The 12,155-nt window shown below is 38.4% G+C and overlaps 1 protein-coding gene across 2 annotated transcripts in view; it reads left to right on the top strand.

Annotated features, from left to right (window-relative positions):
* Positions 1-4,069, top strand: part of LOC134800193 (TWiK family of potassium channels protein 7-like) — a 76,505-nt gene extending 72,436 nt beyond the window's left edge. Inside the window, exons 2-3 of one of the 2 annotated variants that reach the window (XM_063772684.1) lie at positions 1,515-2,298; positions 2,932-4,069. In XM_063772684.1, the coding sequence (XP_063628754.1) occupies positions 1,569-2,298; positions 2,932-3,737 (1,536 nt within the window). In that variant the 5' untranslated portion in view covers positions 1,515-1,568 and the 3' untranslated portion in view covers positions 3,738-4,069. Of the gene's footprint in view, positions 1-1,289; positions 2,299-2,931 lie in introns of those variants that run through there. The other variant, XM_063772683.1, reaches the window with a different exon arrangement.
* The last annotated feature ends 8,086 nt before the right edge of the window (positions 4,070-12,155 follow it).

Below are 12,155 nucleotides of genomic sequence, written 5' to 3'. Positions count from 1 at the left end.
AAATTGACAGAGTCAGGTTTGAAATTGTTCTATAGTTCGTATTTTAGCATTAGAAAAAGACTACGCGATCTTGACGTGTCTTTTAATTGAAAAACGCGTTTATAAAAATCAGTAACTATTACTTATGAAAGCAAAAGAATGTAAATAATCGTACAGGATTCATAATTGTTACATTATTTGCCGTGACTTATTTTTCAAAAGTGTTTTTCAATAAAAATACACGTCAAGATTGTTTACCTTTTTCCTAAGACTTAAAAAACGAAGTACCTATAGTGAATGTGAAAAAACTTAATAGTTACTGATCACCGATTAAAAACTATTTCGTAAAGTTTATACCCACGCAAAGCCGGTGTAATTGTTTTATGGTCAGTTTTGTGCTTTAAGCACATTTTATTTACTATATATTATTAAACTACTTTTAATTTAAGAATGCGAATAATACAGGTATTAGAAATAATATTTTCTAATTATTTTAAAATTTCGTGTTAAATTATTATCCACAAAATGTTTCACTTTTAGCTTTAACTTCAATAAAGCTAACGGAATATTCCCAAGTTACGAACCACAAGCCGAATCCGAATACATTTTATATAATAATTCCCAATTGTATTCAAATGTATTTATTCATAAACACAATAAGCCGTTGGAACACGCGGGATTTGATTATAATATAAGTAGGTATGATATTTGGGTAGAAATTTCTTGCCATGTTATGAGATGAAGATGAGGCTTTTTGAAAACAATGTCAATTTGAGCTATGGTGTGATATGGAAAATTTAATTAAAATAAAACAAAAAATGATTTGTTGTCCTTGTTGATTTGGTGCAACTACATACATAAACACAGATTAACTTATCGCGCTAATAAATAGAAATATAGAAATAATTTATTCGTAAGCACAAACACAAAATATAAAATTAAACAAAACATAAAAAGGAATGGGAGCCAGAATGGTCTCATCTCAGCATGAAAATATTCAATACATGTACGGACAAGATACATGGTCTTGTGGAGCTATATCAGGCTGCTAAGCCTCTGTATCACTGCCACCATTCTTGATCCAAAAAACCGTGAAATATAATCGTGGAAATAGAAATATTCGGAACGTATAGATTCACAGAATCAGATAATATGTATTACGCAAAATAATATGTGAATATTTTATGCTGAAACGTGATGAAAAAAATCTTATCGAAATAAAACGTTTGACGATAGGCACGAGAAAATTATTTTCTTGGGCTTTGAGGAATATATTCCGTAACTATTCAATTATATTTAATGAAAACTGCCTAACCCAGATTTACAGAAAACAATAAATATATATTTGCTGGAACAGAATTGAATAATGCATTCCATGCAAGACGTTTCCTATCATTAATCATACTAGGTAAAGGCAGTCATTCGTCATCTAATGCCGTTACCTACACATAAAAGCACTTTGAAAAATGGCTCTCCACTTAGCAAGGTGCGAGGGAAAAAACATTGTACTAACAAACGATTTTTCATTGTTTCAGATATAACGGGCTGAATAATGACGTCACTAAGCGAAGGTAAAAGATAACGCCAACATGGATATAGATCATATAGTACTGGATAAAGAAGCAATCAACCGGTTTGAGCAATATACTTTAGCCAAGCCTTCGCTAAATGGAGGTATCCCTTTGGACAGATGCCAAGATGCCGACTCGATGGCATCTAATAGCAAAAAGAGAGCGCAAAGTTCCCGCCAAAAAGTTGTTTGCTGTTTTTGTTTTAAAACCACTAAGTACAGAAGAAAACAATTCATAATAGGATCACTTACAAATTTTGTGATATTTGCAGTACTATTAGCATACATATTTTTGGGTTCATTCATATTCTTAGCTATTGAGGGTGGCGCAGAAATGCCGGCCAGACCTCGAATATTGCCGGATAGACAAAAACTAAGCCATAAAGAGAATAATAATACGGAAAAGAAGGATTCTGACGAGGAAAATAATTTTAGTAATTTGACGGTGTCTGCTAATTATTTCTGGGAAGCAAGAAGCAGAGCGGTAGAAAATATTTGGGAAATAACTGTGTCTCTTAATATTTTGTATAGAGAGAATTGGACACGATTAGCAGCACAAGAGATTCTGAAGTTTCAAAACGAACTGGTGCAGCGGGTGACAACAGAAATGGCGTCACAATATGGCGTCAGTTACAGAGAGATGGCGTTGGGGGAGTTTGGTGGTAGCGACCTTGCTAACCATTATGAAGAACACGAATGGAATCTGGCATTGGCGTTTTTCTACTCTCTGACTGTATTAACTACCATTGGTAAGTACTCAAACTCCTCAATTTATTTTTACCTTGTGTGATTCGTCTGATTTTGTTGTGAACTTAATCGCGCGCCCTTCCTATTTGACACCCAAGCTGCATACATCGCCATTGTTAATAGCTCAGTACTACTTACAGGGCTAGATTGTCTTATAAATTGTCACATATTATTTTGGGCAGATGTGTAAAAGTCTGTGTCAACCCTACAGTAGGGTTGTAACTGTGTTCTTGTGCAGTACCGGCATTTAAGTACGCAAATATGAAAGTCGTCGGTCCACTGTTACTTTCTACACTGTGCCATAGCAGTATAATTTTAGTATTGCATAGCTAGTGATATAGCCGAGGGATTTGACTAGCAAAATTTTAATCAAAAATATACTTTCATAGTTATTGGGGTAAAAAGTTAAAACACGCGGTCGCCAAATCTTCCGTCGCAAGTTTCCGGCGCACTGTTTCTTTTGTTACTTTCTAATTTCCTGGATTTACGCCCCTTCTTAATGTTTACACGCTTTAGGGAGGCGTATAGCAAAGCAACCCGTAAAAATATTATATCTTAACAAGCACCGGAGTCTCAAGTTATGTTGAGAATTTACCAACTAATATTAAAAAAAAAATTTTTTTCTTTCATTACAGGATATGGCAACATCGCTCCAAGAACAATACTGGGCAAAGGCGTCACCGTAATATATGCGTTAATCGGCATACCTCTCACACTCGTTTACTTGTCCAATGTGGGTTCATTGCTGTCAAAAATGGCCCGAAGCGTCTTCAGTAGAGCACTTTGCTGCTGCCTGTGCTCTAACTGCGGTTACTGCTGCTACGACGAAAGAAGAATGGCCGAAAAGGAAAGAAGAATGAAACTGAAAAGACAACAAGAAGAACTCAACAGTCAAAATACTAGCAAAACCCCTACAGAGGAATGCTACGTCCTGAAGGCTGATAGTCAAAAGGACTCATCGGTGTCAGAAAGACCTACCACTAGTACAGCCAAAGATGATGTCATCAGTTGGCCTGACACTGATTCTAAACTGTCTATGCATGGTTTAAGTATTCTAGCACCAGTATTATTATGTCTAACAGCGATTTTCATTTATATATCTGTCGGGGCTATAGTTCTTTTCAAGTTAGACCATATGGGGATCGTTGATGGATTTTATTTTTGTTTCATGGCTTTGAGCACAATTGGTTTTGGAAATATTTTTCCTGGTATGAACTATACCACTATCCATGGTGTAAGATACTATACAATAAACACTACTACATTGTGGTTCTGCTCGGCTTATACATTAACCGGTCTTGCTTTGACTGCAATGTGTTTTGGTGTTATACATGATGAAATTATATACAGGATAAAGCACCAGCAAAAACAGTGGTCTCAGAAAAGCAATACAGTTAATGATGAAGTTATTTTAAATGATCCGTTTTATATGAACTCCTGACATATGTATAGTAAGGGGAAGTCTGAGAATTTGTATAGCATAATGGAAGATAATTCTGTAGTAGAACGTAATAGAATTGAAATCGACAATAGGGAAGTAGTTCTTAGTGTAGATGATATACCAGCGGCTGCGGCTATGGATAATAATGTTGAGTTACCGCCACCACCTCCTGAAGAGGAAATCATAGCTATTGTCACTAAAAAAGAACCTAAAGGTGGTTTTGGTAATATGGTAGCCTACAATGTACTACCAGAAATGCTGGATCATGTGAATGATACATAATCGTGAAAAAATTGGTATAATCCTCTAATTAATTGATATATTAAATTATTGATTTAATTATTTTCATAGGTGGACATTTTGGTTGTTACGTTTTTACCAATTATCTCGTCGTGTATGTAAAAATAAAGTGTAATAATATCAAATTGTCAATGTCAAGTTTTAATTTATTGGGCAATATTAAGCTAAGTAAATAATAAGTTGTGTATAAATGTAAATGGTGTACATATTGTAATTAATGATTGTAGTTAAACGATGTGTAACATCTTTTATCTCTAAACCCTTGTCAAATATTATAATATCAAACTATATCTGTATCAATTTTCATGTGAATAATTCTTTGTAAAAACAATGATTGAATAAAAAATATATAAACACACGTGTTATATTCATTGCATTGTGTATTTAAATCCTTCAAATATGAGAACAGACTAGAAATAGACTTATCAAGTAAAGATGTGTCACATATTACATAGAACATCGTGATAAATAAAAAAAGTTATAGAGATCAAATAAAAGGTGAGACGAAGAATTAATACAGAAGGCGTTTCCAGTGCTCAATACAAATGCCCTATTTTGTCCTAATCCTAAGGAAACCCTCACGAAAAATAGTATGGATGGTCATGAGCAAAACTTGACACCTTGACTTATTGTCCTATGTCCCCTAGGTGGGGCAGAGGGCGTCCACAGTGCGCCGCCATCTGGATCGGTCTTGAGCTTCGTGCTTGAGTTCGCTCCAAGTCTTCCCGATAGCCTTCGCCTCTGCAACAATAGTCCGGCGCCAGGTCTGTTTTGGGCGGCAACGTTTCCTCTTTCCTTGGGGATTCCAGTCGAGGGCTTGCCTCGGTATGTGGTCAGGATCCCTTCGGAGTGTATGCCCAATCCAACTCCATTTCCGGCGCTTGATCTGCTGGTCGATCGGGGTCACATTGCAGCATCTCCACAGGTTGGCATTAGAAATTTTCTCGGGCCAGTATATACCGAGAAAACTTGACACCTAACCTACGTTAAAACAAGCTCATTTATTTACATTATAGACATTTACAGAGGTATTACAGTAACTGGACAAATGGTAAACTAATCTAATAACTAGCTTAAATCTAAAAAAGGCCTTTGTGGCATTGTACCAAGGATTTAATTTAATATTTTAAAGTCTCAATTTCCTCCATTCCATTTTGTTGAATTTTCTGCTTTTTTATTTAACGAAAAACGTATACTGTTCCAAAAAGTCAACGGAAATGACTGACGAGGCTTCTATCTACGAGGGGTGTTCAAAATATTCTCGGTATGAGAATGAAAACAAACAAGTACGAAAAGTTTGATATTTTTATTTTTCAATATACTCCCCCCCTATGTTAATCCCCTTAAAAGATCGATCAATTTTTTTTTTTAATCCCTCATAAAAATATTTTTTATCTTTGGTGTAAAAATGCTCCTCCACTGCAGCCTTCAATGCTTCATCGTCAGAAAAAAAAATTCCACGCAGATCCTTTTTAAGATTGGGGAACAAAAAGAAGTCGCTGGGGGCTAAGTCCGGACTATACGGTGGGTGAGTAACAGTTTCAAACCCACATTCAACAATAGCTGCCTTGGCAATATGAGCAGTATGGACGGGGGCGTTGTCACACAGAAGCAGAACACCTTTGATTAACTTTCCTCGCCTCTTTTCTTTGATTGCATCCTTTAATTGACGTAGAATGTTAGCGTAGTACTGTCGTGTGATATTTACACCTTTTTCTTTATAATCGATTAGTAATATTCCTTCACAATCCCAAAATATCGTGGCCATGACCTTGCCAGCTGAAGGGACGACCTTGAACTTTTTGGGATGAGCTGAACCCTTAATGTGCCACTGCATGGACTCTTGTTTACTCTCTGGGTCATAATGATGAACCCAGGTTTCATCTCCAGTAACTATTCTTTGCAGCACCTCATTAGGATTTTCACCGCACAGGTCAATAACATCGGAACAACACGCTACACGCATGTCTTTTTGAAGCCGAGTCAGCATTCGCGGAACCCATCTTGCACTTACTTTTGACATATTAAGATGGTCATGGATAATATCATGTACGATACCAATAGAAAGATTGGTTACTTGAGCTATAGATTTTACCTTCACTCGACCATCTTCCAATATAAGTTTTTCCACTTTATCAATATTTTCTTGTGAAGTAGCTACTACAGGCCGACCAGGTCTAGGGTCATCTTCAATACTCTCCCTTCCACGTTTAAATTCGCTTGACCACTTTTGAATGGTAGATAGAGAAGGAGCAGACTCACGGTAAACACAATCCATTTCCTCTTTTATGGTTTTTTGATTTTTACCCTGTTTTGTCGAGAATCTTATGACGCATTGATGTTCTAATTTAGTTAACATTGTCAATTCGCACATGATGTTCATGTTTGTTCAGCAATTGCAGAAAAACAAAAGAACATCTCGGTTCCAATTATATTTTTTTTTAATGTCAATGAATAAACCTTAGCGGCCAGTAACGAAAGAAATTTAAGAAGAGGTTGTAAGATATCAATACCGAGAATATTTTGAACGCCCCTCGTATGTAAAGAAAGTTGATGAATGGCATTTCCATTTGTCTGACGTCACACCAACGCTATTCAGACGTATTTCCCCAAACAGCCTTTGTGTGACGGCTTCGAGGGCTTCGACATAATGCCCATTAAAATGTTGAGTGCACATTTTTAAATAGTATTAATCAAAAAGCCAGTAATGTGATTAACAGACCATGATAAAGATAGACGGTAAATACATTTAAGTCATTAATTTTTTATGTGATGACTAATAACAGCAGTCAGAAAAGGAAATATAAGTAAAAGTATATTATTAATTATATTTTCATTTTATATTAAGAAACAGATATAAAATATATAAATCATAGATCTAGCCCTAAATTAGCCTGTGGCATTGTTCCCAGGACGCCGGCCGCGTTCCCCCTCTGCACAGTGAGGCTGAGTTTTTGAGCAAGAAAAGGGGCAGCTCGTAGGTCGCCAGACACCCAGACTAGTTTGGTAGAAATTTCTTTTACTAGTTTTTTGGTGTCTGACGACCAGGGACCGAGAGTTTCAATTGCAAGTGCCGCAAATACATAATTCGGTTTCAAGAATGCGTATTTGCGACACTTGGTAATTTGGGCGTCGTCTGCTGCCGTCCCCGGCCTCCTGGCAGAGCCCAGGACGTGGGATGGGGCCAGCGTATCAACACATGTTACATCCCACGCCAGGGGCCGTCCCAGGAACCAGGGTACGAGCGAGCAGCCGTCGGGCCTTTTGCCATCCGCCGCAGATAAACCGACTGGCTCCAGGGTTGCTGGTATGGAGGCGGTACCGAGTGCTCTGCGGATTATGTCGTTTAGAGCCATGTGTCTATAAAATCGGCCGGCGCTTGATTGGCAGTGGAGTCCGTGGTGCCCATAAGCGTCAACATGGTTTCCACAGCGGGAGCAAGCGTGTGGCTCGCAGGCTTTCAAACCTAGCCTGAGGCATACGGCTACGCGCAGTGACGCCGGGTCTAAAAGGGAACCAATGTTCCGCGAAGGCAGGGCGCGTAGCCAATGCCCTGACTCGGGTTCCGATACTGCCAGCAGTCTAGCACGGTCGCGGGGATTCGAGTTATTGTCCAAAAGGGATTTGTGGGTTGTTTTTATTTTTATCAGGTCCCAGGCTGCTTGGCTGGCTTTTTCGGTAGGTGGGCTCTCGCCGGGATTTCCAGCACTCCAAGTTGACTCTGCATCTGCCAAGCTCGCCACTACCACACCCGTGGGATTGGTGACATTAAGAATGCCACGGATGAGATGAGCGACGCTGTGGACAGACGAGAGAAAAGCGGGGAGAGCCAGATCGCCGGTAGAGCGGATACCCAGGCCACCATAATTAATAGGCAAAGTAGCCTGGGACCAGCTTTGAGGGCTGAAAGAGACATTTAGAATTTTACAAACCGAATTTTTTAATATATTGTCAATGGATGACGTGAGATTCGAGAATTTCCAAACGGGGCTGCAACGTAAAACGTATAAGAATTTTGGAGAAAATAAACACAGTCGTAAGATGTAAATAGCCATATGGGCGTTAATTTTGTATAATAAATCTGAACAGTTGTGAAAGTTATCTAATTTTGAATTTATTGCTAAAGGGATGGCGTCTTCGAAAATAGGGGCACCGAGTAATACGAGGGAATCTCGTGTAACAAAGGTGAAGTTGGGGGCGACAGAGTTGAGACTTAGAGTCAAAGCAGCCCGGGCACTAGCTGAAAGCTTGTCTGAGATAAAAACCTCACACTTGTTGAAGTTAAGTGTGAGGCCAATCTCAGCGAACTGCCTTGAGATTATATTTAGGTCGTTTAATACAGAAGAAGCCGTCCCTGCAAGTGTCCCGTCATCCAAATACCATACATTTAGTTTTGATTTTAGCTGAGTGATGATTGGGTGAATTGCGAGGCTAAAGATGACGGGCCCGAGCGGATCTCCCTGCTGGCACCCGACACATGAGGCAATTTCTTTTTCCCCAAACATTAATTTAGACGGATTACCGTAGCATTGTTTTAGGTATTCAAAAATTTCCGGAATTTCCTTTTGAATTTCGTCTAAAAGAGTGCTTCGGTCGATAGAATTAAATGCGTTTCTAACATCAACTTTTACCATAATTTCGAAATTTGAGTTTTCCAGGAATGTTCGTGTGGCGTGCACTGCGGCCTCACAACCGCCTCTGACGCCAAAACCAAGTTGTTTGGGCTTGAATTTGTCTGTAAGGCGGTCGTGAAACTCGCGGCAACACAATTTGGAGGCTAGTCGCCGTAGTGTGCTTCCCACCGCTATCGGACGAATGCCACCGTCTTTTTTTTTTAAGGCTATCAGGTTAGCTCCGTATAAAATGGGAGTGATGTCGCTACAGATTTTACCTGAAAGCATTAAATTTAGTAACGCGGTCAGCTCTTTGAGGAGGGTTTCTCCGGCATCTCCCATTAGCGGGCTAGTCAGGTCCTTGAGGTGCTGCGGGGTTATGCCGTCAAGGCCACCGGCCGAACCATTGGGAAAAGAGCTGATCGCATGTAAAGTTGCACGTTCCGTAACTTGCAGTGGTTGCGGAGAGATTTGAGGCTGCACGGGAAGTTGTACTGGTGTAGTTGAAATCGGATGCTTTTCTTTAAGAGAGGAGAACACTTCGTCGGAACGTGCGGCCAAGGTGTCACTAGAAAATAGAAGTTTTGTGGCGCCTCTTATGTTACCGTCAGAAACCTTATTTTCTATTGTCTTAATTTTATAGTTTATGTGAGTATTGCAAATATTTAAGATTGAAGATTGTGCGGGATCTACGGGAAAGTCAGGGTGGAGTATATTTTCTTTGATAATAGCTGATAAAGTGCGATTGGATTGGTCTTTAGGGATATGAATATTTTTGTAAGTAAATGTAAGTAAGGCTTCCCATGCGGGTACATTATTATTAGACACAACCTTGGCCACGCATTCCGAGAGGCTCCGCGCTACAGCAACCCTAGCGCCTTTAGGTATACGTTTAGCTATTTTAGTTTGAGCTTTTAGTACTGCTAGCCGAGAACATAAATCTGCAGAGGGAGCCGCAGTGTTGGGAACAGTGGCCCCAGAACTGTCGACATGAGAGGAGTCGGTCGGGGGTAGGTCTATCCGAGGAACATGTTTCTTGGATAGATGGATCTTGAGTCCGTGGGCACCCTTGTAGGGTTTTTGGTCTTGACATATAGGGCATTCCGTGAGCTGGGTGGAGGCAGAATACATTACCACAAGACGATAAACATCACAAAATTATAAGCACGTAAGTAGAAAATATAAGTAAATGACATTTTGACACCGATATGTCGGCTGAATTAATATTATCCTTTGTTTATAGGTATCAGTCACTGAGATGTCACTTTTCAGGAATAATTTTCTGGCGAACCGATTTGGTGTTATTACTTGTAGCAGAAAGACACCAAAAACATGGCAAGACTTCTTTCACTCGCTGTTTTTCCGGTGCAGATGGTATTTACAACAGTACAATTCGTAATAAATTTGAATTCATAATATTATATTTTGCTTGTACCTACAGTTGACAGGACGTTTTTTTTTTTTTTTTTTTTAGTAAAAGTTGAAGAAAATGAACTAAAAATAAAGCATATAATGGGTAAAATTATAAATCTTAAGCTTTTGATAAAAAAATCGAAGAAAATTGTAAGCGAGATTCACAATCACAAAACTGACAGTGATTAATTTTTCTTAACAACTCACGCTGATTGGGTACCTACCCTAAAACGGGGTCAACAGAAATCGCGGGGTGAATAGGAAATTTTGAACTTTTTCTTTCAAGTTGTTATATTTAAAAACGTACATGTCTAAAATTAGATTTTTTGGAATTAGTATATAGTAGACTATTTTTATTCTCTACATTGATACGAAAAGAAGTTAGTCAAACTGCCTAAAAGTTAGATTTTTTTGACTCTAAAGTAAGGCCTCACCGAGGTAAGAAATGAAGCCTGTCTGAACTTTGTTCTAGCGGTAAATGTAGTGACATTAACGTAGTTAAAGTTAGCTAACCTGGTAAAATAGTATCCGTAGTACCTACCTAAGTAATAAATAATATTACCAATTTTCTCTATAATGAAGCATTTTTTTGCAAAAAACTTTCAACAAGCAATTTTACGTGAAAATGGGGTCAGTGGACACGCATATGGGGTGAATAGTTACGTCATAGGGGGTGATTAGATACCACAAAGGGGTGAAAAAACACGCCTTGGGGGTTAAAAGACACGAAAAAATATTTTTGTATCAAATAACTGTTTAACAGATATATATACTATTTGCCAATAGAGTATCAACATAATAATGACCAAATTCGAAGCCTATGACAACTAAAACTTCATATTTCTATTCACCTCTTTCGTGTGTCTATCGACCCCGATTTAAGAATATGGAGAAAACAGGTAGTTTTCTTTGATTTTCTCTGAATTGGGTGGGTCAAAATTGATTTCACAAATGCAAAATTGAAGAACTAATCAAGACTCATAAAATGATGTCTACATTTTTACATTTATCATTTGGATTATTGGCGAAAATCGTCCTTGAAGTTGAAAATCGTGTTTTTTCACTCCGGTTTACGGTACAACTATTTTCTGAAACCCAATGTTTTGATGCTGAGAGAACTGGAAAACGTCGATTGTTCTCAAGGCCAAGAAGAACCAGGAGACATCATCAAGTAGGTAAGTTTTTGGATCACGTTTTTGGACCACTGTAATTACCACCAGTGGGGCGACACTCCTGACTTCGGGCAAACTCGATCGGCTCCGTTCGGCTTGGCATTGCTCCAAGCAATTGTTAGGGTTGGCACCACTTGACTTCCCTTTGCGTGCACGACCACAGATAAGATAATGACTTGAATTTTGACAACCCTAAATCCCCGAACGGGATAGTACTATAAGATATCCCTATATCATGATTCGACCCTGAATCGATGTCAAACTTCGGTTTTGTAGGAAGTGTCCTTTCTGTACGGTAGTACTAGTACTTATTCTGTGGTACCACTAACCGCTTTGCCTTTCCCGTCTGTAAATTCGGCAGCAACTTCACTAGCCAGCTAGTATAAAAACGATGATAAATAAAATTCATTTCTTAATTGCTAATTCCTAACCAGCTAACAAAACGAAAATTATTCTTCGCGAAAAAAATTATACTATACCTAGTTTATTTTTGCCGATATAATACGCGTATGCTTGCCAAATTAAATACTATTGAGACTGAAACCTTTGTATTAAGTAAGTACCTTTGTCATCCCAAAATATGTGTAAAGCTTGTTAAAAACGATTTACCTCTAAAGGAATAAATAAATATTTGACGCACCGCTCAAACAGGAAAATTGAAACAATAAATATTTCTGAGCTCAAAATATAGCTTTTGAAATTCGTTTTCAATCAGTATTCAGTTTCCAATTTCAATGTCAATAACAAAAGAGAAACGGAAATATCAGTAATAATTTATAATCGTGACATAAGGGGTCATCCATTAATTACGTCATACGTTTAGGGGGAGGGAGGGGTCAAGAAAATGTGACATGTTGTGACATGGGGGAGGGGGGAGTCACAAACATTGTGACGTCACTTTAACTTCATCAGTAACCGAA

The sequence above is a fragment of the Cydia splendana genome, chromosome 19 (assembly GCF_910591565.1).
Source record: "Cydia splendana chromosome 19, ilCydSple1.2, whole genome shotgun sequence".
In the NCBI taxonomy this organism is placed as follows: Eukaryota; Metazoa; Arthropoda; class Insecta; order Lepidoptera; family Tortricidae; genus Cydia; species Cydia splendana.
The sequence above is the reverse complement of the archived record's forward strand: the minus strand, read 5'-3'. Positions and strand labels throughout refer to the sequence as shown.